Source organism: Fistularia commersonii, chromosome 28 (genome assembly GCF_037954325.1).
Source record: "Fistularia commersonii isolate RoL2024-O1a breed Wild chromosome 28, RoL_Fcom_v1.0, whole genome shotgun sequence".
Classification (NCBI taxonomy): Eukaryota; Metazoa; Chordata; class Actinopteri; order Syngnathiformes; family Fistulariidae; genus Fistularia; species Fistularia commersonii.
The window spans coordinates 4,190,222-4,217,137 of record NC_141311.1 but is presented as its reverse complement, the minus strand read 5'-3'; the positions used below and the strand labels follow the sequence as shown (position 1 = coordinate 4,217,137).

The following is a 26,916-nucleotide window of genomic DNA, read 5'->3' as shown; positions in this document are numbered from 1 at the left end:
CTTGCAGACAGTACATTAGATTGACTACCTTTTGCAAGGAAATGGAGGGTTTCTCATTAGATGAACTCCAACTGCTTCTCAAAAAAACGCCTCAATGCTTTCAGGCTGCAAAACAAAAACTATCGGTGCACCAGAGATTACAACCTGCGTTTTCGTTACCCCTCCAAGTCTGAGTGTGGGAGATTAGGCGGGGATTAGACTACAGTGGACCAGCTGGCTGCCGAATTCATCCAAAAAATATCTCTGGAATGTTGATATCCTTTCTCATGTCGGGAAACATGAAACCTGATGGAGGCGCTATTGCTTGCCAGCACCCAACAAAACAGGTTGCTAGGTGAAAAGCGACAGTCCAGGTTGGAGCAAGTGGGAACAACCTGGCACACAGGAGAGAGTCAGTCATATTGGATGTCAAGATTAGGAATATGTCAGAAAAAGTCCAAGGCTGCTTTTTGATATAAAGAAGGGGGGAAAGTATTTTTGGTAGAGTTTCGATGGCAACAGGAGGTCCTCTCTGCTTCACTGGACTGCCCCTCTCCAACACCGCACAAAGGAGGATCTGTCCGCCGTGCGACAGGTAGCTGCGCTCAGGTAATGTAACACCGCATCATGTGATCAATGGCGATTTGAGGAGAAGTTAAAAAAAAAAAGCTTTGCATGTAACGCCTGTGGGGGAGGATGCAGTCAGGTATCTCATAAATTCTAAGCACCTTCGGATCAAACCCTGTTTTACAGTTCCATATTATGACTGACCGAGGCGGAACCAACATGCTTCATCCGTGAGTAAACTTCCCGTTGTCCCTCCCGTGTCACCTGAACCAAGGTATGTGCGTGAAAAGGGAAAAGAAAAATCAAGTAAAATATTAATACAATGTAGATATCAATGCATGATTCACCTGATTTCCTGGTGATTCAAATTTAAACTGTAACAGCGCCCGGTTTTGCGCAGGGCGCCCCGATGACATGGACCCGAGCTGACGCACCCCGCCGCCCCCGCCGCCCCCGCCGCCCCCGCCGGGCCCCGCCGGTCACGGGTGCGGGGATGGCGGCGTGTCCGGACGCGGCGCCCACGCCGGGCTTTGCGGTGGGCTGTGTTTTGCTGCTGGTGCTGAGCGGCACTCCCGTGGGGGGTGAGTCTCTCAGCCATCATCTAACCTGTGACCACACTCGAACAAAGCACATACTCTCGGCCACACTTACGCACAACCACACGAGTTTTACAATGATACACAACTATAATTATGAACGGATTACTGTGTTCTATACATAGCACATGGAGCACAGCAGAATATAACTTTGCAGCACTTTCTTTCAGGCTTTTTATTCTGTGCAGAACCAGTTTTGACTGTCTTATCAAGTTGTGCTGTTTTTGCAAAGTGGACTTATTTGCTCTGGTGAATTATTCACTGAGCAGAACTGTGTGGGTTCAAAAGCTCTTACCCTCTTTACCCAACACAGTTAATTGTTTTTTTCCTTTTCTTTTGTTGGACTGAAAGCAAACGTGTCGTTTCTGTTAAGGGTAAATTAGTTGTTTTTTTTTTTACTTTTCTCCATAACCCAAGCAAGTGTTTGACTCAGCTGACTGCACTGCAGCCACACTCCACATTCTTGAACTGCACCTGATTCAGTCCCCATGTGAAGTAGTTACTGTGTAAGCTGGTGATGTCACTGAAAAATTCTACCTGGAGTAATGGAGTGCATGAGTTTCAAAACTTGAAATATCAGGACAGGAGGCATTCAAATGATAAAGCATCAAATTAAACACAAACCACCAGATTTGGGGAAAAAAAGTATTCAGTAAGACTTTCACAAATCTAACAATGGTGATGTTAATCTGCTTTTTAAAATTGTCCTGTTTCCCAAGACCTTAATCCACAGGGGTTGTTGGGTTTAGGGCTACCTACTGTTACTCAATTAGTTAAAAGGTTAGTTGGCATGTGTGGTCTAATTATTTTATTCCTTAGTCATCTTCAAGGACCTGTTTGAAATAAAACCATAGTGACCATATCACACACTATGCTTCAGACTGCATGAGGAGGAGGGGGGCTTCAGTGCTAAAGGTTTAAAATAGTTAAAGTAGTTCAAGAACAGCAGTCAGATTATTTTTTATATGCATTGCAAGTTATAGCAGTTTTAATGGAGCATTCAATTGCATTCTTTTTTTTGTGCAACTGCCATTCACAGATTCAACATCAATATTTGAAGGGGGAGCGGGGGCTGCACAACCTCCAGTGTTTGCACATTAACCACACTATTTGAAAACCCAACTAAAACTAATGTGTGAGGATTACAGTTTAACCATAAATTGAATTAGTTAGAAAATGGCTCGTAATCACCTGCACGAGCTTGATTACGCAAGAGAATAAGTATTGTTACCTCATTGTTTTTTTCTTCCCATAGGGTCATCTTCGCTCCCTCCCAATAACCACAGTAATAACAGCACAAATGTAAGTGATTCTTTTCTTTGCTGTAGAAACACCAGACACCATGGAGGGTGCCCAAAATGATCTATGTCCATTACTTTCCCATTCGCAGGAACCCAACATAGCAGCCATTGTGGCCCCGACAGTCACTCTGAGCGTTCTTGCCATCATCCTTGCTGTTGTATGCTGGCTCTTCTGTGTGGTGAAGAAGAAACGTCAGACTGAGGGAACGTACAGACCCAGTGCAGAGGAGCAGTGCGGTGTGCGCAGTGTGTCTGTACCAGATGCGCTGAAGCTACCAAAAGAGGAAAGACTCATCTAGGACTTTTTGGATTTGTTTCGTGTTGTTCCTGCGTGTTCCTGCTGACTGTTGAAAGACTGACCTACGTAGAGCATTGGAACATGATGCGTCGACTGACTGCTTTTTCAAAAGTGCTACGTGTAGGAAAAACAAATACATGAATGGGTCTTCCAGTGCCTCTCGAGACATTTTGATATGGTATGGAAGATTACCCACCTGGCCAAATGAAAGAGGTGCTGCAGTATTGCATGCACATTGACATATTTTGTATATTTTATTAATGCTGGCGATCATTCAAACTTCACTTTGATTTTTGTGTGTTTTTTTTTTTTTTTTTTTTGGATTACATAACGTTTTAACTGACAAAATCTATACAGACTAGTTGTAGCACATTTGCCCGATTACATTTCAAGAGGCTGACAAATAATTTCTGTCTCCTGAATATTACTTTAATTCAATAACTTATCAATCTGAAAAACAGCTCTAACTGTTAGAGGTTTCATTTGGAAATCCTATTGTTTACATTACTAAATGTTTAAGAAGTAATCATAATTGTGTTTTATTCATTTAATCAATTGCCCTATAATCATGCAGCTGTGTTTTACAAAATCTTTGCATGTTTATTTATGCTTTTATCAAATAGATGATCTCTTTGTACACGTGTCAAGTCAATAAACTTGGTACAAGACACTAACCTGTTCTTTTAGCAGAAGGACATTAGAAATGAAATTTAAATGTGTCGCATATTTAAACCAATATCAAAATAAAGAAAAAGAGTTTTTTTGTTAAAGAAAGTGCATATGTTTCATGCCAGGACTCAAAACATGCATCCATTTGGTCTTTGGCTTCACTATCTCTCCAATGCACAGGATTGTGGGCCAAAACCAGGCCATCACTGGGCAATGGGCGGAATTTAATTCGGCCCGGTTGCCAGTTAATAGCGGGGCAATAGATAGACAGGCAACCATTTACAAACTCATTTACACCTACAGACCTCAGTTAACCCTCTGCATAGTTTTTTAACAGTCACAGGAGAGCTTGGAGAGGATCCACACAAGCATAGATCCACACAGAAAGGCTCCAGTTGGAATTTAACCAGGACTGCTAACCACTCAACCACTGGTGCCTGGGTTGAAACAGCACAGATGATAAGGTTGGTAGATAGCAGAGTGTGAAAAGTTCAGCGGAGTACATAAGCAAGTAAATCAAACATTGAAGACATTGTACAAAGCTGGTGAAAATAATGTTAATCTTCACCATGCTTATCTTAAATGATTTTAATCTATAAAGGCTTTTGAATACTTGAACTTAACAGTTCCAGTTTGTTTATTTTGTCTTAAGCAGTGTCCTGGTGATTGAAGGGATGCTGTATTATACATTCATTTCAGTCAAGAGACCCAATAAACTATTCGTAATCTAAGTTTGTATCTTATCATCTTTCTCTTTGATAAATTATTACAAACCTCTGATGAACAGGACAGAAATCGAGGAGAAACGTGTAATGACATCAAATTAAAAATGAATAAATACCCAGAGCCGCATTAAACTGGCCTTTCAATCAGATTTTAATCATGTTCCAATTTCAAGGCTTCACAGTTAAAATCACTTGCTTTTGAACTTGGCGAGGCAACGGCAGGACAGATGTAAGGATGTCAATGACATGGAGCATTCTTGACATATACCAACACAAGAACCACAAACTTTACTAGTATCAGTTAAGAAACATCTTACTCTAGTGCAACACTGATCAAGATGGTGACAATTTTTTAGCATGTGATGGACAATTCAGTAAAGTGATGGGTTGAATGGAGCCTGGAGACGGTGATTTGAAATAATCTTCAGGGAACTGGGATTTTAGGCGACTTCCTCCTCTCCCTCTTCTTCAAACTCGCCCTCCTCAGCAGTGGCGTCCTGGTATTGCTGGTATTCGGACACCAGGTCGTTCATGTTGCTCTCAGCCTCGGTGAACTCCATCTCATCCATGCCCTCGCCGGTGTACCAGTGGAGGAAGGCCTTACGGCGGAACATGGCAGTGAACTGCTCAGAGATGCGCTTGAACAGTTCTTGGATTGCCGTGCTGTTGCCTATAAAAGTGGCGGCCATTTTCAGACCCCTGGGCGGGATGTCGCATACGGCGGTCTTCACATTATTTGGGATCCACTCAACGAAGTAGCTGCTGTTCTTGTTCTGCACATTCAGCATCTGCTCATCAACCTCTTTCATGGACATGCGTCCCCTGAACACTGCGGCGACGGTGAGGTAGCGACCGTGACGCGGGTCGCAGGCAGCCATCATGTTCTTGGCGTCAAACATCTGCTGGGTGAGCTCGGGCACGGACAAGGAGCGATACTGCTGGCTGCCACGGCTGGTCAGGGGGGCAAAGCCGGGCATGAAGAAGTGCAGACGTGGGAAGGGCACCATGTTGACCGCCAGTTTGCGGAGATCGGCGTTGAGCTGGCCGGGGAAACGCAAGCACGTGGTGACCCCGCTCATGGTGGCGGATACCAGATGGTTCAAATCTCCGTAGGTGGGGGTGGTGAGTTTAAGTGTGCGGAAGCAGATGTCATAAAGAGCTTCATTATCAATGCAATAGGTTTCATCTGTGTTCTCTACCAGCTGGTGGACGGAGAGAGTGGCGTTGTAGGGCTCTACCACTGTGTCGGACACCTTGGGAGAAGGAACCACGCTGAATGTGTTCATGATACGATCAGGATACTCTTCGCGGATTTTGCTGATGAGCAGGGTGCCCATCCCTGAGCCAGTGCCACCGCCAAGGGAGTGAGTGAGCTGGAAACCCTGGAGGCAATCACAACTTTCCGCCTCTTTCCTCACGACGTCTAAGACAGAGTCGACCAGCTCTGCCCCCTCAGTGTAGTGACCCTTGGCCCAGTTGTTTCCAGCGCCACTCTGGCCTGTAGTCAAAAGTAGCAGAGTCATCAAGCAAATGTAGGACACACAGGCATGCTGCCATGAACAAGGCAATCAAAAAATGCGGTCAGAGCGTGCAGAGCCTACCAAAGACAAAGTTGTCGGGTCTGAAGATCTGCCCGAAAGGTCCGGACCTGACGGAGTCCATTGTTCCAGGCTCCAGGTCCACCAGGATGGCTCGGGGCACATATTTTCCACCTGAGGCCAAGAAGAAAACACAGCAACATGTATATATTACACTGAATCAAAATGCATTCAGTGTTATGTTAGAGGAAGCATGCAAATAATTGTGCAAAGAGGTAAAGCAGTGGAGGTGGTGCACCTTGCACCTGGGTTACCTGAGGCCTCGTTGTAATAGACACTGATCCTGTCTAGCTGGAGGTCACTGTCTCCATGGTAGGTACCGGTGGGATCGATGCCATGCTCATCGCTGATCACTTCCCAGAACTGCAAAAATAGGACGCAGAAGGGTGGAGTCGTGGAATAGGTCAGGATTTAAGCCAAAGTAAAAGGCTCAAATGCTCAAACAACTCAAAAGACTTTTCTAGTGTTGCGGGCACAATGACGTGGAAAGATGCAAAAGACACTGAATGTCGCAGTGAATGCACAAGTGGGAGTTTAAAACGCGGACTCTACGACAGAGGAGGCAAACTGATCAGAATTTTCTGATAATACTGCAGTGCCCCCTCACCCGTGGTGCTAGAAAATATAAATAACTTGTTCATATAATAACTCTTATACAGGCTGTGATGAGTCAAGTTGTTTCTTTGCAAGAAGGAATCCACGTAGTATGACCTAAAATAGGTCATACTATGGGAGGGGGAGGGGAGGAAGCTCATGAAAAATTACAATAATCCTAAATCTACCTTATCGTTTTTTTCCTACCTATTTTAACAACAAAAAACTCGAGAAAAAAACGCAACGGTATATTTTTCTTTCATTAATCAAAATCTATAAAATGCCTTATCATTTAATATTCCTCGGTGTTGCATAATCTGTGCACACGTTAATCCTAAACCCGAGCTGCAGAGAAAAAAACAGATGGTTTTCAATGAAATAATCACAAGGATATTAGGGTGAGGGAGAGGAAAAACAATAAAACTGCCCGCTCAAGAATTCCTTCTGGAAAATTCTCCAGAGGATGGATTAAACGAATCCTCTCCGGTTGTCTGCGGGAACGCTGGACCCGTCTAACTTGAATACACAGAAAGATAAAGCGAGAAAACCGTAGAATACCTTCGCTCCGATCTGGTTTCCGCACTGACCGGCTTGCAAGTGCACGATTTCGCGCATTTTCGGGGTGGTCGGAGAGCGGAGTGGAAACTGGCACTTCTGCGAGTCGGAGGTTCGCACCGGATGATGGGGGTCCAGCAGTTCGACGGTCAGCGATTTGTTGCGCCGCCTCCCGGAGCTTCCGCCGGGCCCAGACGGTGGCGCAACTTGACGTCATCGTCATGGCAACCATAGATCGGAGGAGAGAGGGCGGGACCAAAAGCCGTGGAAATGGCGGATAGGATGCGGAGCTAGGAGCCGCATCAGTCAATTCCCCTCCCTCTCTCTACACACACACACACACACACACACACACACACACACACCCCACACACACACTGCCATGAGATAGCGAAAACCCTACGTAGAACGTACTTTACCTCAAGAAACGAATGAAAAAAGCAACACTTATACCTGCGTTAGCTTTCTCAGTAGCTAATTAGCGTGTTAGCAATAGCAACAAATCCACACAGTCATTTGCCAATTGCCGTGAATTAAAGGCCTCTTTCTCAACTCTCAAGGACAACGTACACACACAAAATACAGATTTTAAGGAAATAAGGAAATGAAAACGATAAAAGCATTAAAATGGCAAAAGTAAGAATAAATTAAGATAGTAGCACAGCTAGCAGTCTGTTTCCCTACACATATATGAAACACACATTATCATTTTTGAACATATTTGTATTGTACATCTGTAAGCTTTACGCTGATTTCAATAGTCACTTGAATGGTAGATAACTGTCTTTTTACATCTTTTTAGCAATGAATAAGCACACACACTGGCGTACACCAGTATGTTTTAGAAAACCCAGGTTAGCCTCATATTAGCATTCATTACATTCTATTGCTCTCTGTTAGCCTCTGTTTGCTTGGCAATTAGTTAGAACAAATCCAATCGATTGTTTATTATATAATGTGTTGAGACCCAATATCTGTTACAGATCTTACTCAAAATACCAGAGAAAGAGACAGACATGATATTGACAGGTGGAAACCAAATCCGTGGAGAAAAAGGTAAAGCATGCAACAAATTCCATCTTAATAACAAAACAATTGTTTGGTCTTTGTTAGTGATTAGAAAGGATTGTAACACCGGCATTGCACCTTTTGTAATGGAAATTTACATGTATCTCTATATCACCAAAAGAAGCCATTGTGTTATATACTCTGTATCAAAGTAAGCCTTTGTCATATCACGATTTGAATCTTGTGAATTTACTCCTGTAATATCTAGATCTCATTGATTCATCCCAAAACCAAATATGGAATTGTTTCCTTCCTGTTACAATCGCCTGATCCCTGCTGCTCCACCTTATCCCCTGGAAGACTCTGCAGACAGCCTTGAGCGCTCTGGTGTGATCCTCCCTTCTTGCAAGAATAAAACACACAAGCAGAGTGATCTTCTGGTCTCTTTACTCATGTATGTTCATCCGGAAAATTTTCTTGACACATTGTGGCTAGGCTTTTAAAAGCCTAACAATACCATATAACATAGTCCAATGGCACCGTATAACAGTCTGCCAAGGTGATTTTGCCTCCTAATGTAGTTAGTTAAGCAAGAAAACATAAAATGCCGTAGTAATTTGTGACTACCTCTTAAAATGTTGACATGGTTTGTAAATCTTTCTGAAATGTTTCACTCAGAACGTAAACCAGTCTGTTTATTGTGTTTCTAATCTAGAGGAAACACTTTCACAAGTTTAATGTCTCCAGGGAGCTTCCCTTGGAGTAACAATATATTGATAATTAGTGTCATAAATGGTGCTATTAACTTAGCTCAATTTTTAACTGAGCCACTGTGATGCATGTGTGTGTGTGCATACATGATCACGTACGTTTGTGTGTGTGTCTGTGTGTCTAGTAAAATCGCTTCCAACCTCAAATCTTGCTGAACTTTTCATAATTTGACCAATGTTTTCGAAAATGCAGAGCCATTATCACATTCTATACAATATTCTGATGACTTGTTATTTTGATTCACTAAAAGTTTTGTGGATCTTGTTGGAAAAGGACTATACCTGTACAAAGTTTTTATTTTTGTTTTTTTAAATCACAGACCTTTTGACAAATGTGTTAAGTAGATCAATATGTTTATAGTGTATGTATGTATATATATATATATAAACACACATACACACACACACACACACACACACACACACACACACACATACACACACACACATATATATATATATATATAAGTTAAAAAAAACATGGGAAAAATACTTAAAAAAAAAATCAGTGATATATATATCACATTGGCAAAACAGTTTTTAATTCACAAGTTGACCTTCAGGTCTCCATCGTCATTGTTAAGCAAATTTAATTATTTGTATCATTCTTTTGCTGACTATTTATTGTGCTTGCACCAGATATGCTCTCAGAGTTAATTCTTAGGATGAGATTTTTTGCCAAACAGAGAGAGAATATAGATTTTGATCAGTTGTTGTGAGACAGCCTCCAAGTATCAAATGCTACACACACAAACCCATCTTTGGTTGAGGAAAAAGAATAACCCTCGGATTTGGGCCGTGATTTGAGTATAGGGAAACAAAAAAGGTGTAAAGCTATACCCTTTTTGTGTGTTTCATTCAGAATCTGGAGTGTCCAAATTTTGTCTAATCCGTGATTTCATAATAAAGTTAAAAGATAGACTGACTAAAATACAACAAGGAATTACAAAATTGATCACATGTTTGTAAATGCCAAGGAGAATGACAAGACATATATCAGGTTTTCATAATCAGGACACTGCCATTCCTCTAACAACTAAAACTGATGATCAACATATATAATATGCATATTATCTCTCTTCTGAAAACTCGATGAAGTTCCCTAATTATGGCCAGCCTGCATCATTAATTTTTTGCATATTTTTGTCTTTTTTTTCCAAGAATGCTCAGTATTACACACACGTACAGTAAATCAAGAAAGACACACGTAATGTAACTGAGAGATATCACACAGATTTGTAAACATGTAAACATGGCTGTTGCATAACTGAATTTGTACCAAAGAATAGTCAACATGATGCTTATGAGTTCTGATCTGTTTAAAGTGTCTAAGTTCGAGAGAACTTCATGTCGTTTTTTTCCTTTCTTCATTTTTTTATTTTGTTTTTTTAAAGTACTTTGCCACTTTTCTTTTTTTATTTCATTGTTTCACATGGATCTGTATTTTGTGTATGTGTATATGTCTGTATGGTGTCGCTGAGTGTTGAGTAGAGTGCTTATTATTGTAACTAAGAGGCATACAGGTGGAATGGTTGGGATACAGGGAGTGGAGATCAAGAAGTTGGAGGATTTTTGGTACTTGGGGTCAACAGTCCAGAGCAGCGGAGATAGTTGAAAAGAGGTGAAGAGACGGGTTCAAGAGGGTTGGAATAGGTGGAGAAAAGTGTTAGGGGTACTATGCGATAGAAGACTATCAGCCAGAATGAGTGGAAAGGTGGAGGAGACTGTGGTGAGACCAGTGATGCTGTATGGCCCAGAAACAGGTACAATTACAAAAAGACAGGAAGCAGAGCTGGAGGTCGCAGAGATGAAAATGCATAGGTTCTCTTTGGGAATGAACAGGATGGATAGGATCAGGAATGAGTATCAGAGGAACAACACATGTTAGATGTTTTGGAGAGAAGGTCAGAGAAGCCAGACTGAGATGGTTGGGTCATATACAGAGGAGGGATAGTGAGTATATTAGTAGACGAACGCTGGAATTGGAATTAGAGGAAGACCAAGGAGAAGATTTATGGACGTAGTGAGAGAAGATATGAAGTTAATTGGTATGAGATAGGAGGATACAGAGAATTAAAAGGTTCAATGGAGAGGGTCGATTTGCTGTGGTGACCCCTGAAGGGAAAAGCTAAAAGGAGATGAAGAAGAAGAAGAAGATTTATAAAAAAAATCCTTTTTCTTGCAAAACATGTCATTAGTCTGTAAGTTTTGTTTGTGTGGATAAAAATGAATTTGCATGATAGACTTCACAATATCAGTTTTCGGTTGATAAAAACTTTTTTTTGCCGCACTGATTTAAATGGCCACCGACTGCCGATTATTTGTAAATGAAGTTCAATGTGTGGCACTGGAGAGCTGGCTCACTTTCATATCCTGCATGATTACATTCCAGACATTTACAAAGTTACCAATGGTTGTACTCTGTAGCAACTGGCCAATGGGGCTTCATTTCCTGTTTCCCAGCCCAGCTACAGTATATTTTCACACAGCTTCATGAGTGGAGTGACTCCCACAAAAGACAAGCTCCCGACTTGATGTTGAGAACAATAGAGAGGCACTATTCTGGTTCACGAGACAAACTTGTCCCGCTGCTGTGATTTTCATGTTTTTTGTTGACAGAAGAGTCATCTTTGACCCGGCCGCTTGCGCTGTTTTGAACGGTGGACTTTTAGTTGAGGATAGTGATCATGTCACTTCCAGAAGAGGATCTTATATGCCCGGTTTGCTGTGACATCTTCACGGACCCTGTTCTGCTGTCATGTAGTCACAGCTTTTGCAGGAGCTGTCTAAGACGCTGCTGGGAGAAAGGCGTGCGTGACTGTCCAGTCTGCAGGAAAAAATCCTCCAAGTCCTGTCCTCCCCGCAACTTAGCACTAAAGAACGTCTGTGAGGCTGTTCTGAAGAGCAGGAGAGAGAGCTCGGAGTTGGAGGAGCAGACCAACTGTAATCTACATGGAGAGAAGCTGAAACTCTTCTGTCTGGTGGACAAAGAGCCTATTTGTGTGGTGTGTCTGTCTTCCAAACTGCACAAGTCCCATGACTGCTCGCCCATAGACGAGGCAGTGCTGGAGTGTAAGGTAATAGAAATAGATGCACAAATGTTTTTCTTTACACTTGAATCAAGTGTCCGATGGTTGTTATTGTTTTTTCGCAGGGTAATAAAGGTAACACCTAAAGGTAGAATGCTGTTCCACTAGTCTGGCCTTTTAAAAGCGGTCAATCCAGGCCAAAAATATGTCAAGTGCTCAAAATACAGACTCACTATCTCTGCCGCAGACGGTCGACCTTCTTGACGGGCCTGTTTCGTTTTCAGGATCAACTTGCTTTGTCTCTCAAGAGCCTGCAAGAGAAACTGGACAACCTCAAAAGAATTAGCAAAACATCGGCAGACATGTTTAAATACATTAAGGTAATTCAGTCGGAGGGGAAAAAAATCTCACTTGTTTGATCACAAATGAAAAAGGAGGAGGTCATGTAAATCGCAGTTTGTATTAATGTTCAGAGTCAAGCACTGGAAACAGAAAGGTCGATTAAGTTCCAGTTTGGGGAGCTCCATCAAATCCTCCGCCGTGAGGAGTCGGCCAGATTGGCAGCGCTCAAGAAAGAAGAAGAGGAGAAGATTGCAAGGATGAATGATAAGATCAAGGAGCTCTCGGCAGAGGTGCTGTCCCTCACGGAGACTGTCCAAATCATAAAGAAGCAACTTACAGAAGACGATATCGTCCTGTTGAAGGTGCGTGCAGTCTCTTCACATTTACCCTGTAATTACCATGCTTAAAAATATCCACCCTTTGACGGAGCTCATTTGATTTATTTCTCAGAATTTTAAAACTATCCAGGGGAGGTAAGTCGAGAAAATGACGAACTTTTGTTTCGACACAACGTCGGTCACACCCTCACGATATGGTCTCTCCAGTGAGCGCAGATTCGAACCCCACGGTTCAGACATGTCTGGGTTGCTGATCGACGTGACGAACCATCTCTCCAACCTTAAATATAAGACATGGGAGAAAATGCTCGATCACATCGTTTACAGTGAGTTCCCGCAGTCTCTTATTTGTGCTTCGCGCTCTGTGTCATTTATAAAACTTATTGTTCGGATGATTTCCTGTCATTCAGCGCCTGTGACTCTGGACGCAAACACTGCCCACCCGTGCCTCATCCTGTCTGACAATTTCACTTCCCTCAACTACATCAAGCAGCCCAGCTATCGCCCGGACAACCCCGAGCGCTTCCACATGAGCGCGGAAGTGGTGGGTATGAGCGCTCTGGGCTCAGGGAGTCACCGCTGGGTCGTGGAGACGGGAAACAATCAGGACTGGCTCCTTGGTGTGGCCACTTCATCTCTAACAAGGAATGCCGTGGTCTGTGCTCGGCCTGAAAACGGTTTCTGGACGTTGTGTTTTCGGGATGGGAATCTCCGGGCCATGACCTCACCCCCAACGCCGCTGACGCTCTCCAAACCACCCAAAGAAGTCAAAGTGCATCTGGACTACGACGGGGGGATGTTGTCGTTTGTCGATAATTCCGACGACACCCTCATATATGCGTTCACGCACACATTCGGAGAAACGTTACTCCCTTACTTTTACACACAGAGCAGTCAGCCGCTGAGAATCATGCCGGAGAAGGTATTCATCACCGTGTCGCATCACTAGAGTTATTTGTTATTTATTGAAATACGAATATGAGGTAATTTTACATTAGGGAATATGAAATCCTTATATTCTGCTCAAAAAAATAAAGGGAACACTTGGAGAGGTTACATTGTGTCGTTCTAGTGTTCCCTTTGTTTTTTTGCACACTATATGTTCATGTGTGTGTGTGTGTGTGTGTGTGGTGATATGAGGATTGAAAATTAATTTCCTGTTGAGAAGGGAGACTTTTTTAATTTTTTCCATTTTCTGGTTAATGTGACAAAAGTAAAGACATTATCAGTAAACTGTCACATGGTCTCGCCAGTGAATTTCATAAATGGCTTCACTCTCTTGTACACACGATGGCGCCAAACCCAAATGAATGTTTTAAAAACTGTTCCCTCACAGTTTAAATCTAAAACGTTATCATTTGGACAAATGGCTTTGGCAAGGGTTCATACCGTATTTTCGATGCACGGCATTCAATAGTCTGTTTGGAACAAACTCTCTTCATTCCATTGATATTTTATCTTTTACTCAAATGAAATCGGAACAGAGATAAACCAGATTTCAAGGAAGGATTTCCAACATCCATTTATTTTTGACAGTCCAGCCACAGACTACATGATTGACATGAAAATTACGTTTACTATACAGTTGGTGCTGGGGAGCTTTTGTTTTTTTTCAGCGTTGCACAGCAGGACCGCTTTTCCACACACACACGCGAGAGAAGAAAGGGAGCTTATCAAGACGAGAAAGATAGACCAGCGGCTGGATGGTGCTGCTGATGTTCAGGAAGGCGAACGCCACCGGTTGCACGTAGCAACGAAACACGTCGGGGGTGTAGTAGTCTTCGAAGGGGAAAAGCGCGACAGGTGGCAGGTAGTTACACACAATGATGCAAAGAATGGTGAGCACCAGCTTGAAGGCTTTCTTTTTCATGGGCTGCATCTCGTCTTTGCCGGCGCCGCCGCCGCCGCGCTTCTTGAGGGCCCACAGGATGCTGGCGTTGCACACTATCATCCAGGTAAACGTCGCCAAGATCTCCCCCGTGAACACCTTCTCGAAGTTGGGCAGGCCTCCTACGACCTTGGCTGTAGAATACGCCAAGGTCAGGCTGAACACCAGCACCGACAGGGCTAACCTGTACTTGAGGTGTTTAAACTGGCCGAACGCAAGCGGAAAGAGCACAGCCACGAAGCGATCCAGGCAGATACAGGAGAAAAACAAAGGGCCGCTGGTGTCCTTCACGCCGTAGGAGAACTGAATGGAATTCCACACCTTCTTGCTCCGCCAGTGATAGAGATTAAGGAAGCTGATCGGGGTCATAACACCAAAGTACATGTCCATGAAGGCGAGGCAACCCAAAAATATATCTGAGGTGGAGGGCTCTTTGCGATTGTTGATAAGGATGGCGATGACCAGCATGTTGGCAGGAATCCCCACGACGACGTTGATGCACTGCAGAGTCAGGTCGAATATGATTCCTTCCGTGTAATGATCGCACCCATTGAACACGCTGAAGGGCTTTACGCTCACGTTGATACCAGTGGGGTTATTGGTCGGGGTCGGAGATGAGTCGAGAGGGGACGACATATTGATCTCCATGATCCCTCGATCGTGAAAACCACGATTCTGATGAGAAGAGGGCGGCCACAGTCAGGGTACAAAAAACTTAGCAGCAAAACTTTCCCTGTAAGCCTGTATTATACAGACCAATATACATTGTGTGCGCAATTATTAGGCAAGTGATTATTTTGACCATAGCATCATTTTAGCCATAATTTCCAACTCCAAGCTGTATAAACTTGAATGCAGGAAAAAGTCTGCGTCTTTCAAGAAGACTGCGTAAAGATAACTAAGTTACATGATGACTTGTTGAATGGTTATCACAGTTATTTGCACACTATATTGCATTGTTTGGATATGTCACATTGCATGCTACAGTCACACATGTCTGGAATAAGTTTAACACTGTATTACTATTAAGATGTTCAAACTGTGTTCATGGTTAGAGGTTCCAACTAAGGGAAGGGGATGTAGAATATTGACTGCGGACTCAGTAATATTGAACAATTAACCAAATATGTTTGCTTGCAATCTGTACATGCGCAGACACTCTGTAGGCGGGCTCATGTCTATTGATATGAATTACTATCATCACCTGTGCCCTGCTCCTCAGTAAAAATAACTAAGTGCTACTCTGATATCTCCGGTCGTCTTTTACGCAACACACAACAAAGATTTTTATGCAAGACAACGTTCCATCACGTGCATCAAAGTAGTCCACTGTGTGGCTGGCCAGGAAAGGCCTTAAAGATGAAAAACTAATGACATGGTCCCTTTCTTTACCCGACTTAAACCCCGCTGAGAACTTTTGGACCCTTCTTAAGCAGGAAAATTAACAGCGAAGGTAAACCGTGCACCTCTCTGAAGCTTGTCTGGGAGGCTGTGGTTGCGGCTGCGCGAAATGTTGATCCTGACCAGATGAAGAAACTGACTGACGCCGTGAAAGAGGGCTTGTGATTGTTATGGAAAAGAAAGGTGGCTATATTGATCACTGAGGTTTTTTTTTTCCTCTAAATTTCAGAAATGTTTGTTTGTTATTCTCACTTTAGCAGGTGAAAATAAACAAGCGAGATGGGAAAATCTTTGTTTTCATTTAGTTCCATAATAATTCTGCTCGCTAACAGTTACCTAATAATAGTGTACAAATAGATATTCTCTTAAGAAAGCCAAATTGTCACTTTTACTACTTAAATGTCCAGATTTGAGGGTTTGATAGCATTTTGGATTGACCAAGAGCACAGTAGTTGTACAATAACAAAATGAATCTTAAAACATACAACTTGCTTGATAACTGTGCATGCAGTTTATGAGGGTTCATCAAAATATTATTTCAAATCTGCAAAGAAGCCTAATCTCAGTGGATTCAAACTCAAACAAATTTCAGAAGGCACAAACATGATGCAAACAGCTCTGGGACTCCTCTTCCTCAGGCTGTTGTCTTGTTATTTTGTCTCTGCGGCTTCTCCTCGGAGATCCGCGTCTCCCTGTGCGGGGACATTTAACTCAACTGAGGGATGTATGTCACAAGCACCTCCCATTTCAGGGGAAAATAAAAGTGCAACCATTTTCGCATTTCGCACATTGAGAGCAGAGCAGAAATGCAGGAGCCTCGAAATAAAACTCAAAATAAGTATCGAAACATCCAACTAGCGACAACGATAGTAAAGTCATTCGAATTTCACGAGTATACGATAACCGCCGCTATGAATGAACTCTCGTCGAGGAGTTCAGGGAGGGGGGGGGGAGAAGAAAAACGCTAAATATTGAGCACAAATATTGAGCTCCGACTGTCACCGGTCTTGTCGATTTTGGGATAACGTGCAGCTCCGCTGAGTCAGGCCCATCTGGATGATCTCCGGCATCACGTCAGAGGCCTCTCAGGCCGCATCCTTGAATCGTCTCCGCGGAACGGAGCGACGGAGCCCCGGGGCGCCGACATGAAGGGCCCCCCGCACCAATTCAGCGAGGACGAGCGTTCCCCCGGCGCCCTCGGACGACCGCGCTTGCTTTCGTCTTCTGCCAGTCTCACCTAAGGCGAAGCGTCCTCCTGCGGGACTAATCATACTGGCAGAGGACCGAGGGGTTTTCACAGAAGACGCTTGTCCCGAAAGATGGCAGGGGAAATCAATTGTGGGTTTTTCTACAGTCATATCTGCTGAATAAAAAAAAGCACTCAAAAATACACGTCTTGGCAAACGTACGGTTGCAGAACACCCCAAGTATTTTAGAAACAATGAACAAACGGACCGGATGAATAAATAACTAAATGCATGAATAAATAAATGAATTCAACTCATTTTATGGGAGCTAGTCAAATGAGTCAGAATAAATTGCATTTAAATAGTATTCAGATGCATTATAATTTATAATTTTTATAGCAAGATAGGTCATCCTGCCTTGACCTTTTTATTTTCCGCACACGTGTATTCCGTTAAATTGGAATCTGCCATTTGCGCGGGTTTAATCTGCACGAGACAAATGAATTGTTTTAATCTCGCAAGCGAAAAGAAAGCCGTCTCAATTTACTCTGGAGTTAAATTCAAATCAATCAGCCGCAGTTTTTTCTCTTATTCACCGACTTTTTTTTAATTTACACCTCTGAAATAGAGTTGAGCAAAGCAATTAGAGATACGCCGTTGACCTACGGAGCCTCGTAAAAATCTGAATAGAACCGTCTCTCCTTACCAAAGGGGATTGTTCTTCACAGAGTGTGCGGAGCCGGTGCGACGCAGGGTTTGTCAAAAACACATTTCAGGGATTTGTTTATAAAGGCTGGTTGTTTTGATGCCGAATGGGAGGGGAGGATCTCAAGAAGGGACTCTTTGCGTCATGTTGAGCTGCAACGCTGTCTGATACAGGAGAAGCTCTCGTCTGATATTCTTTATCTATAAGAAACACTAATTTCTGAATGTTCAAATGTTTAATTCTGCCTTATTTCATTTGATTTAAAGCTTCATTTAATCTACTTATTCTGGCATCAGATTTGAAGGCTAGAGAAAGAGTTTACTATAAATTAATTCACATTTTTATCTGCTTACATCTAAATTTTTGTTAGTTTTTATCTCTAGTTTTTTTTGATACAGAAGAAGCTCTCGGTCTGATATTCGTCATCTATCAGAAATTGACAAATTTCCGAATGTTGAAATGTTTAATTCCGGCTTATTTTATTTAATTTAAAACTGCATTTAATCTACTTATTATGGCATCAGATTCGAAGGCTAGAGAAAGAGTTGAATATATATTAATTCACATTTTCATCTACTTACATCTACATTTTTGTTAGTTTTTATTTCTAGTTTTTTTGATACAGAAGAAGCTCTCGGTCTGATAGTCTTTATCTATAAGAAATTGACAAATTTCCGAATGTTGAAATGTTTAATTCTGCCTTATTTAGTTTCATTTAAAACTTCAAGGCATCAGATTTGAAGGCTAGAAAAAGTGTTTACTATAAATTAATTCACATTTTCATCTGGTTACATCTACATCTTTGTTAGTTTTTATTTCTATTTATTTGATACAGAAGAAGCTCTCGGTCTGATATTCGTCATCGATCAGAAATTGACAAATTTCCGAATGTTGAAATGTCTAATTCCGGCTTATTTTATTTAATTTAAAACTGCATTTAATCTACTTATTATGGCATCAGATTTGAAGGCTAAAGAAAGAGTTTACTATAAATAAATTCACATTTTCATCTGCTTACGTCTGCATTTTTGCTAGTTTTTATTTCTAGTTTTTTTTTTTTGGCTCAACTGAAGCCTTCGCTCTGATTTCAACTCCAGGATTCAGATGTGATTTCCGCTTTTCTTCTCTTTTGTTTTGACCTGACAGGCAGACTCAGATGCCGCCGCGGCTTTTCCGGCGCCCATGTGTGTCATCCTCGCTCGGCCCGTTCGCCGTCTCCTCCTGTCACTGCCACTCTGCCCACAAAGGTGCTGGACACATATCAAGAGCCTCGGAGCGAATGTCAAGCTCGTTTTGTTTGATTTAGTGATACACTGATCATCGGCAAATGCATGCTCTGCCTCATTTGCTCATAAAGAAATGAGAAGAAGGCATATTTAGAGAATGTTACACGTGCGTTTCTTCTACCAAGAGTTGTGCGACTATGTGCCGGTGAAATTTATTGCTACTCAGGATGGTTAATTACATTTGAGCCTCTGCTTGGGTGAGTCTAATTCAATGTCCTGTTCTGTGTGATCACCAAGGAAAGACCCGCATTGATCTATTGAGTAAATAAAGCATAAGTGACCGGAGTGGAGATAGAGAGAAATGCAAACAAGCAAAAAAAAAGACAGGCTTTTTTTTTTTTTTTTAATCTGGTCGCTGCTTGGCCTAGAGGGCAGTAGTGCTCTTTGTATGAAGGATAATGTGCTGAGGGCCGCAGATGGATCTGGAGCTGGTAACCTGCTCTGCACTTGCCAAATCTGAGGTTTGCACCACAGACTTCAACTGTGAATGGAAAAACAAATGACCGTTAAAAAGCGGGTGGTATTTATTTATTTAGCGCCTTCCCACTTTAACTGCAATCAAAGCCGTTTAGACTGGGATTTCTCTCTAACACTCAGACTCGGTCTGCAGCCGGAGCTGCCGAGCAAACCGCTGACCTGCGCGCTGCTTACAGAGAAACATACAAGTCCAGGCTCGTGCAGGCGCCATTTACGACCGCTGGACCGTCACTCACTATAATGTTTAACATTTCAGTAATGATCAGGTGTCTGATTGTAAACGGCTCCTGATCATTCATGCAAGCTGTCATCGGGTAAGAGGCCGCAGTTGAACTGGGGGACCACCTTGCTGCAGGGAAAAAAAAAACTTTAATATTCTCACTTTTATTTCTCAGTCCTTTCCCTGAACTGTAAAGTATATTCACAGTGTTGAGTTCAGTTTTTCACTAGTGTCAGTTTTATTAGGCTAATAATGGTAATTATCGAGCCTCTTCAAAATCCGTTTTTCCATCAACCATTTTCCAAATGCACCTTTTTTTCTACCGAAAAATGGTTCCCCCTTCCCCTTTTAAATCCATGATTGCGGACACAGCTGTACATCTAATTCCCAAATGACACGAATAGATACATTTACGTACTTATCTGTGAGAACAAACAAAAAAACATTGAATGTTTTTTTCTTCTTTCAGTTTTAAGCGTTACAGATAAAGTTGTAATGATGCAATAGAGAAAATTCGACAAATGAAAAAAAAAAAAAGTAAATAATTACAAATTTAGCAGAGAACGCGTGTTTACAGAATCAAGCGAACGGTGCAAAACAAACACTTGGTTGATCTAATCTTAGAGGTCGACTTCAATCAGGATTAATCCTGACCAGAGGTAGAAAAACGCAAAGGCAAATATTACATATTCTCGGCTGCTTCGGCGGTTCATATAATTGTAGCGTGGCTGAGTCATATCTTACATAAATCATTGTAAAATGGTGGTTCAGCTGTAATGTCCACCCCCCCAAACCTCCCTGCCCCCGCTCTTTAACTTCATGTATTACACCTTATTGTGTAAAAGTCACATTCAGTAATGCAAAAGTTGTGGCAGAAGCAACTGCAGCCAGGGATGCTGCACGGGTGACACGACCAACATCGGGACAGTTGAAAACGTTTAAAATCAGACATCTTTTCTTGTGCAGATGCGGCTGCAGCATCCGATACATCGACGGCGCTGGAGACGTTCATCATGTTCTCTCTCTCACACGAACACACACAAATGCAGAAATGTGAGTAAGCCAGGGAACACAGACTTTTTTATTTGTGCACCTGGCAATGGAGTAAGAAACACAGATTTTTTTTCCCCAAAAAAGTGAAGATTTAGATTTTACGTGCCTATTCGTTATGAAAGATAAAGTAAAAAAAATCACAGATATGGTTACAAAATGCACAGAGCGACCGAGCAGGGAGTGTCTTTGATTTGTTGATTGAGAAAAATGATCGAATGACTAAATAAACAGAGATAGAAGATAGAAATGTCTCACATTGACCGAAATAAACACAAAAACAAAAGTCGCGCGGCTTAGACTGTGTTTTTTAGACACGTCTGTCATTTGAGAAGCGATATTGGCTGCAGCAGAAAGGTTTGTGCGTCATGCCGGTCGGGAGAAAGTGAGCTGGAATAGGAAACAGCACACACCATGAACAACCGTCATCCATCAAAAACTCCGCTGTCTCATAGAGAAAATCAGTAAAAAGAAAAAAAAAAGAAGGAATAAAGGTCATTAAATCTTGCGTATAAATCTCAGGCACGAAGCTCTAGACAGAACTCGTGCATGAATTTACTGGGTGTTTTCCCAATATTTCCTAAAAAGCGATAATTGTCAAAGCCGTAGTAAATGTCAACGTGATTCATTTCACGATAGATTGGTGAAGCATCAGTGTAACAGCTGCTCCCTGGAAACATCCCGCTGTGCGCTCAGTGCTCCTACAGGCGGACGCGCATTTGTTTAGATCTTGCACTTAATGACACCTTGACATGGATGTGGATCTAAATGAGTTGCCTGTAGCCAAATGGGAAGAGCAAGGAGTCCACCAGCTTTACAGCCATTATCACAATTATGCCACTCTAAATATGCAGTAATCACCATAATTATCAGCCCTCGGTCTTGGCTACACAACAAACAAACAACACCGTTTCCCTTCATAATGGCCTTAATTATAGAATCAAACAGCAGCATACAATGATGTGTTTTGCAGTTAATGAATGATCGGATGAACTGAAAACAAGGCAAGCCGGTAAACTTGACTCCAACCTATGTTCTAAATAAATAGTGCCATGAGATTTGTCAAACCGGCCTTTGATTTGTGCAGAATGATTCGAGTATCACGGCGGCGCGCCGTCTTTTAGAAGAATGGCGACGAGACCGCGTGGTGAACAGATTTACATTGGATTACAAACCGTTAACTTTACATGTAACTGAGGATTGAGAGAGAAGGCTTATTCTGTTTTCTGTCTTGCACGGTACCCGTGTTACACGGGGCTATTTTTCCGCGCTGAGAAAGAAAACTTCATTGGCAACAGCTGGAAATTAGGCTGCGCGAAAGCGGAGTGGTCGAGGTGAAACATCCCAGCTGTCGGCCCCCGCGGAGGGGCTGCTGTGTTAGCTTTGCCGGTGCCAATGTTTGTGAAATGCTCTCGAGGCCCAGTCACGGACAGTCATGGCGGTCTGATGGTCCCGCAGCTGCTGCGAGAGAATGCGGCGGCACGTTGGGAGGAAAGGGCACGGATCGAGTAGAGACGCCAGATCCCCACGCATAAAGTCAAGTCTTGCTGCAGCCATTCAAGTCGGTCAGTCGGGTGGAAAATATAAATATGAATACACGTCTTAAAATCTCTGCTGCGCATGTTGAAACTTGGTTGTGCAGTTCTTTCATTACAACTGGTGTTCAGTGAATGGCATTCCCACACTTAAAGTAGGACTGTAAATCATTGGAGAGAGGTCAAACCGGGAATCATTGTATTTTGCTTTTCACCCGATAAAACTGTGTTGGAGGGTAGACCTCGCATCTGCTGCTACACCGAGAAAAAAAAAACCCAGGTAGGTTGGGCAGAACAAACAGCAGCTGACGTTTGGCCGGTGTTACGATACGAACGGAAAGCCGCTGCCGACGGTGGAAAAGAAAACCTAATCTGCTGCTATAAATAATGTCTATTGAAACAAAGACTGGGGAGGCAAAGAAATATGAGGGAAAAGCACCACCGGACCTCAGACTGGTCAGACTCGGCCTCTGACAGCTTGCTTGCTCTTGCAGTGGTGAATTATGTGTTACTATTACTACCATTATTATTATTATCATTATTATTATTATTAACATTAACATTATTTTTTATTATCAAATTGAATTTTATTATTATCATTATTATTATTATGTTTATTATTAATATTAATACTAACATTATTTTTTATTATCAAATTGAATTTTATTATTATTATTATTATTATTATTATTATTATTAATATTAACATTATTTTTTATTATCAAATTGAATTTTATTATTATTATTATTATTAATATTAATATTAACATTATTTTTTATTATCAAATTGAATTTTATTATTATTATTATTATTATTATTATTTTTATCATCATCATCATCAACATCATCATTATTATTATCATTATTATTATTACTTTGTATTATTATTATTATTTATAACATCATATGTTAATTATTAATCGAATTAATAATATTAATAATATAATAATAATAACAATAATAATAATAATAATAATAATAATTGTTATTATTATTATTATTATTATTATCATTATATAGTATTACTATTATTATTACTACTATTATTATCACCATTATTATTATTATTACCACCATATTTTATGTATTATTATTATTACTATTATTATTATTATTACTATTATCATTATTATTATTATTACTTTTAAGTCTATATCCTACACAGGCAAGTTCATATAGAAGCGTCCGTCTCCTCAGGAAGTGATTGCAGCCAGACCTTCATGACTGTTGATTCAAAAGTAGAAAAAAAACAAAATTAGAACAAACAGTCGGCGCTGTTCAGCGTCAGCAGCTTTTCAGGGTTGCTCATGAGCAAAGTTGCAACAGTTCCTGAATGGTGCGCTGTTACAACCTTGTATTTGCCATGTCTTGATTTGTGCACTTTGCACTAGATTGCATTGGCAGACACACACACACGTTGGTGGCGGCGGAGCTGCCATGGACGGCACTGGCCAGGACTCAGAGCTTAGTGTTTTGCCCAAAAGCACTGCTGCACGTGGACAGGAGCAGATGGGAATCGAACCACCAACCTGCCAACCAAGCTCTTGTCAAATCCAGGCCCGGGTCCACTTTGTCCACCTTTTCACTTTCACGGTAATAACATTCTTACTAACCATATTTACACCTTTCAACTCAGTTCTTCTGCACTTTTGGTCGGTTTAAAGTCAGAAGTGACTGATTTGTAGAAATTTGTAGAAAGACAAATAATTTCAAGTTTTCAGTCCTTTCCATCCGACATGATAAACAATATTTGCAAAAAGCGGCTGAAAGATGTATATTTTGCTTAATGATTTGTATAAATCCCAGAGCTGCTCCATCATGGAGAGACGTGACAGGACTAGAAATGTTTTCCGAGTGATGTTTTTAGCAAAATATTTGTGTCTAGATTTGAATTCGCTCTGATAATAACCATCATTCCAGTGAATGACACGGATTTATTGGTATTTTAGGAGGGCGGCGCACACAGAGAAAAGAAAACAAATTTTGTTTTTAAGGTGTTTCAGTTGTAGACTTGGTGGGCGTCGTCTTCACAGATTTTCTTGCATCAGAATAAAATTGTACATTTGTTTTGCAATTCATAAATGTTACCCCATATCTGCGTGGCTTTCTGTTCCCTTTCAATAAATATTCATGCTTGCAACGGACGCGGAATCAGCAGGAGATAAATAGAATACTAACATGACATTTTCTATAGGTTTAACTACAAGGTTGATAACACCACTTGATAATGTTGCTGCATCGGAGAAGCTGAAGGATGCCATACATTCAGTTTTGGAAAGTGAGCGGTTTTTGAGGCTCCAGGCCTGAAAACCCAGATCCCAGAGGGTTTAGATATCACATTTGCTTTTCTGGTTTGCTTTTTCTTTCATTGAAAAAAAAAAAAAAGCTGGAAGCGGATGCATCATTAAATAGCAATAGGAAAAATAAAAACCATGAAAGCGACAGTACGGGATAAATCCCATTGGATATGGAACATAATGCCGAACAAATTTCATTTTTACTCTTTTCCTGAAGAGGGTTTTGCCCCGTTGCAGATCCGTTCTTATATCGCGAGGAAGATCGGATGATACGACAACCCACGCTACGCGAAGACACAACGAACCTCACCTTCAAGACGACATTTTACAACTGTTGTAACACATTATAACACATTTCATATACATTCCCGGACATCGTGAGATCTCTCACGTCGCCGAAAGTATTTTCTGGAGTCCGCCGACTGGACTTCACAATGCGAAGGAAGGACGTGGAGGACTGAGAGAGTAATGTCTGCGTCGGCGGGCGGCTGAGTGAAAAGCGAGATAACACTAATGGCTATTTTTACTCTCAGGGACAGAGTCCAACTCTGTGACCTGAACCGTAAGGGGCTCCATTGTACCTCTGCGGTCCACAGGAACAAACACCTGTCAATGTTCTCAGAATAATTTCACACACTGTTTAAGTGCGGCGCCCTCCTTTGAGGAAAACAACCACTTCTTGCGCGCCCCGTGCGTGTCGCGAGGCAGCTGCAACTCCGGATCGAGCTCATTTGCGATGTTTTGAAACGAAGGCTTGGTAAATAAGGCGAAATACGTAATGACTGTCCAAAAAAAAAAAAAAAAAAAAAAAGTACAGTCCGCGTCAAAACCCGCGAAAGACAAGCGGTGAAGCTCGGTGAGAATCTTGCGACGATAACGACGCCTCCCCTGACCCCCGCACGCCCTCGGAGATGCTTCCATTCCCTCGGCGCGGCGGAAGAACCGTTGACATCTGATAGCAGGTACCGCCCGCTCCTGACTTCGCGGCCCCCCTTCCCCCCCGAGGGGGAAACGTACGCTGGCCAGCCGGCTGTCAGAGATTGCGGGGCGAGACCGCAGCTGATAGCTTTTTAACATCCATCGGCTCTTCTCCGAACACCTACCGCTGATGGAGATTTGGCTATAGAACACTCGGGGCGTCACATGACAGCACTTAAATGCTCAGATGGAAACGGATCGAGTGTTTGTGTGTTGCCTCAAGTTGGCTGGTTTGAGTGTCATTCCATTACGCTGGCTCCGCCATTCACATCACGTACCGCGTGCCTTCCGCACGAGCGTTTCTGTGCTTCCCTGCCCCGTTTTCCAAGTCAATTTGTGTATTCCGTTTGATGCGCCGCGCTTTCGCTCGCAAAAGTCCGGAATCGACGCGACTGTTAAAATGAGAAAGCGCAGACTTCAGACTCCGGCAAATCAAAACGTTTGCCTCGATCCCAAAACAAAGTGGATGCCGGAGATTTGTTTGAGGTGGATTGAGATGTTCCCTGGTACAGGTCAAGATCTGTTAAAAAAAGCTTTAATCGGACCATTTTAGAGAAGATAAAGTGCGCGACGGACTGGGAACTTCCTGGCCGGACACCCGTTTTCGTAAACAAAAAAGCAAGTGCCGGTAACCTCCGGCTGATTTTAAAAATTACGAAAGAATTCAGTGTGCCACAGTGCGATGATCTCATGGTCTGGCATGGGAAATAAAAATCCAGCCACATGCCAGCTGAAGAGCGTGACCAGACTTGAAAACAAACTTGTCTCTGTGGGCTCACAGGAACCGCAGGCTTGACCACAACTGACCCAAACACACAACAAGCTGCCACGTCGACGCGCCGCGCTCTCACCTGTCCGTTCCCGCCGCCAGCGCTTTTTTCGCGGGGCCTTCTCCTCCAAACAAACGTTTTCATGATACTAAAAATGTGCAACGGAGTTATGCCAGACTGACATCAGGCCTCAGCGTCACACGCATTACTCACATGTAAAGATATCTCAACACAACAGGGGGATTTCTTTTTTTTCCACGACTTATATATGTTTGCCACAAGATATGCAATCAGTGTCGTATTAAGCTGGAAGGTTTAAAAAATGCGATATGCGGTTGCAGCAGCCACACGAAGGCACCCTCTTATCCTCCATATACCGCTGTTTTGGTTTGCAGACAGACGGAAACGGAAACGTGAGTACCATAGGATCCCGGTCATGGGATGGGGAGAAAAAGAAGATGAAATGTTTTACTGGGATAGCGGGAAAATCAATTTGCCGGTCATCTCTGCAGTGGCAGTGGCGTCTCACCCCGCTTTTACCTGCCATACATTCGCTGACAACCTCTGCGTACTTTCAGCGGATCATGTAGATATTAATCACGAGGAGATGACGGCATGCAGGAAAAGTGTGATTAGAGAGAGAGAGAGAGAGAGAACATTGGGAAAAGTGGAGCAATACGATACAAACAAAATATTATGAAGATCTCACTGTGTGCTTTCAATAGCTCCCTCTGTTGGATAGCCTGAGCTG

General features: G+C 42.2%; 4 protein-coding genes and 1 long non-coding RNA gene across 5 annotated transcripts; 3 read left to right on the top strand and 2 right to left on the bottom strand.

Moving 5' to 3' along the window:
• The first annotated feature begins 346 nt into the window (after positions 1–346).
• LOC147217243 (uncharacterized) lies at positions 347–1,131 on the top strand. The gene is made up of 3 exons (XR_015108927.1): positions 347–588; positions 733–820; positions 947–1,131. It is a non-coding gene; the product is annotated as an uncharacterized LOC147217243 (long non-coding RNA).
• Positions 1,132–2,318: 1,187 nt separating this feature from the next.
• crb3a (crumbs homolog 3a) lies at positions 2,319–4,028 on the top strand. Its single transcript, XM_086176431.1, has 3 exons — positions 2,319–2,325; positions 2,398–2,444; positions 2,533–4,028. The coding sequence occupies exons 1-3, from the start codon at positions 2,319–2,321 to the stop codon at positions 2,740–2,742; spliced, it is 264 nt and encodes an 87-aa protein (XP_086032557.1). The 3' UTR covers positions 2,743–4,028.
• A 240-nt stretch (positions 4,029–4,268) lies between these two features.
• Positions 4,269–7,054, bottom strand: tubb4bl (tubulin, beta 4B class IVb-like). The gene is made up of 4 exons (XM_086175593.1): positions 6,886–7,054; positions 5,988–6,096; positions 5,737–5,847; positions 4,269–5,633 (listed from the first exon to the last, which is right to left on the bottom strand). The coding sequence occupies exons 1-4, from the start codon at positions 6,940–6,942 to the stop codon at positions 4,576–4,578; spliced, it is 1,335 nt and encodes a 444-aa protein (XP_086031719.1). The 5' UTR covers positions 6,943–7,054; the 3' UTR covers positions 4,269–4,575.
• Positions 7,055–11,178: 4,124 nt separating this feature from the next.
• LOC147217240 (nuclear factor 7, brain) lies at positions 11,179–13,648 on the top strand. Its single transcript, XM_086176026.1, has 6 exons — positions 11,179–11,737; positions 11,974–12,069; positions 12,163–12,393; positions 12,482–12,504; positions 12,577–12,695; positions 12,780–13,648. Exons 1-6 carry the CDS (start codon positions 11,348–11,350, stop codon positions 13,316–13,318), a joined length of 1,398 nt encoding a protein of 465 aa, XP_086032152.1. The 5' UTR covers positions 11,179–11,347; the 3' UTR covers positions 13,319–13,648.
• Positions 13,649–13,981: 333 nt separating this feature from the next.
• On the bottom strand, positions 13,982–16,929 carry LOC147217239 (G protein-coupled receptor 183-like). The gene is made up of 3 exons (XM_086176430.1): positions 16,822–16,929; positions 14,837–14,932; positions 13,982–14,758 (listed from the first exon to the last, which is right to left on the bottom strand). Exons 1-3 carry the CDS (start codon positions 16,927–16,929, stop codon positions 13,982–13,984), a joined length of 981 nt encoding a protein of 326 aa, XP_086032556.1.
• Positions 16,930–26,916: the final 9,987 nt, after the last annotated feature.

Excerpts from the sequence above, each read along its gene's own strand:
- crb3a (XM_086176431.1), top strand. Across the intron at positions 2,445-2,532 it reads ACAGTAATAACAGCACAAAT|GAACCCAACATAGCAGCCAT; the intron begins GTAAGTGATTCT and ends TCCCATTCGCAG.
- tubb4bl (XM_086175593.1), bottom strand. The coding sequence starts at position 6,942 with ATGCGCGAAATCGTGCACTTGCAAGCCGGTCAGTGCGGAAACCAGATC. Across the intron at positions 6,097-6,885 it reads GAAACCAGATCGGAGCGAAG|TTCTGGGAAGTGATCAGCGA; the intron begins GTATTCTACGGT and ends CTATTTTTGCAG. Across the intron at positions 5,634-5,736 it reads ACCCGACAACTTTGTCTTTG|GCCAGAGTGGCGCTGGAAAC; the intron begins GTAGGCTCTGCA and ends TTTTGACTACAG.
- LOC147217240 (XM_086176026.1), top strand. The coding sequence starts at position 11,348 with ATGTCACTTCCAGAAGAGGATCTTATATGCCCGGTTTGCTGTGACATC. Across the intron at positions 11,738-11,973 it reads AGGCAGTGCTGGAGTGTAAG|GATCAACTTGCTTTGTCTCT; the intron begins GTAATAGAAATA and ends TTTCGTTTTCAG. Across the intron at positions 12,505-12,576 it reads TTTAAAACTATCCAGGGGAG|TGAGCGCAGATTCGAACCCC; the intron begins GTAAGTCGAGAA and ends TGGTCTCTCCAG.
- LOC147217239 (XM_086176430.1), bottom strand. The coding sequence starts at position 16,929 with ATGATTAGTCCCGCAGGAGGACGCTTCGCCTTAGGTGAGACTGGCAGA. Across the intron at positions 14,933-16,821 it reads CGCTCGTCCTCGCTGAATTG|AATCGTGGTTTTCACGATCG; the intron begins GTGCGGGGGGCC and ends TCTTCTCATCAG. Across the intron at positions 14,759-14,836 it reads ATAACCCCACTGGTATCAAC|TGCATCAACGTCGTCGTGGG; the intron begins GTGAGCGTAAAG and ends CTGACTCTGCAG.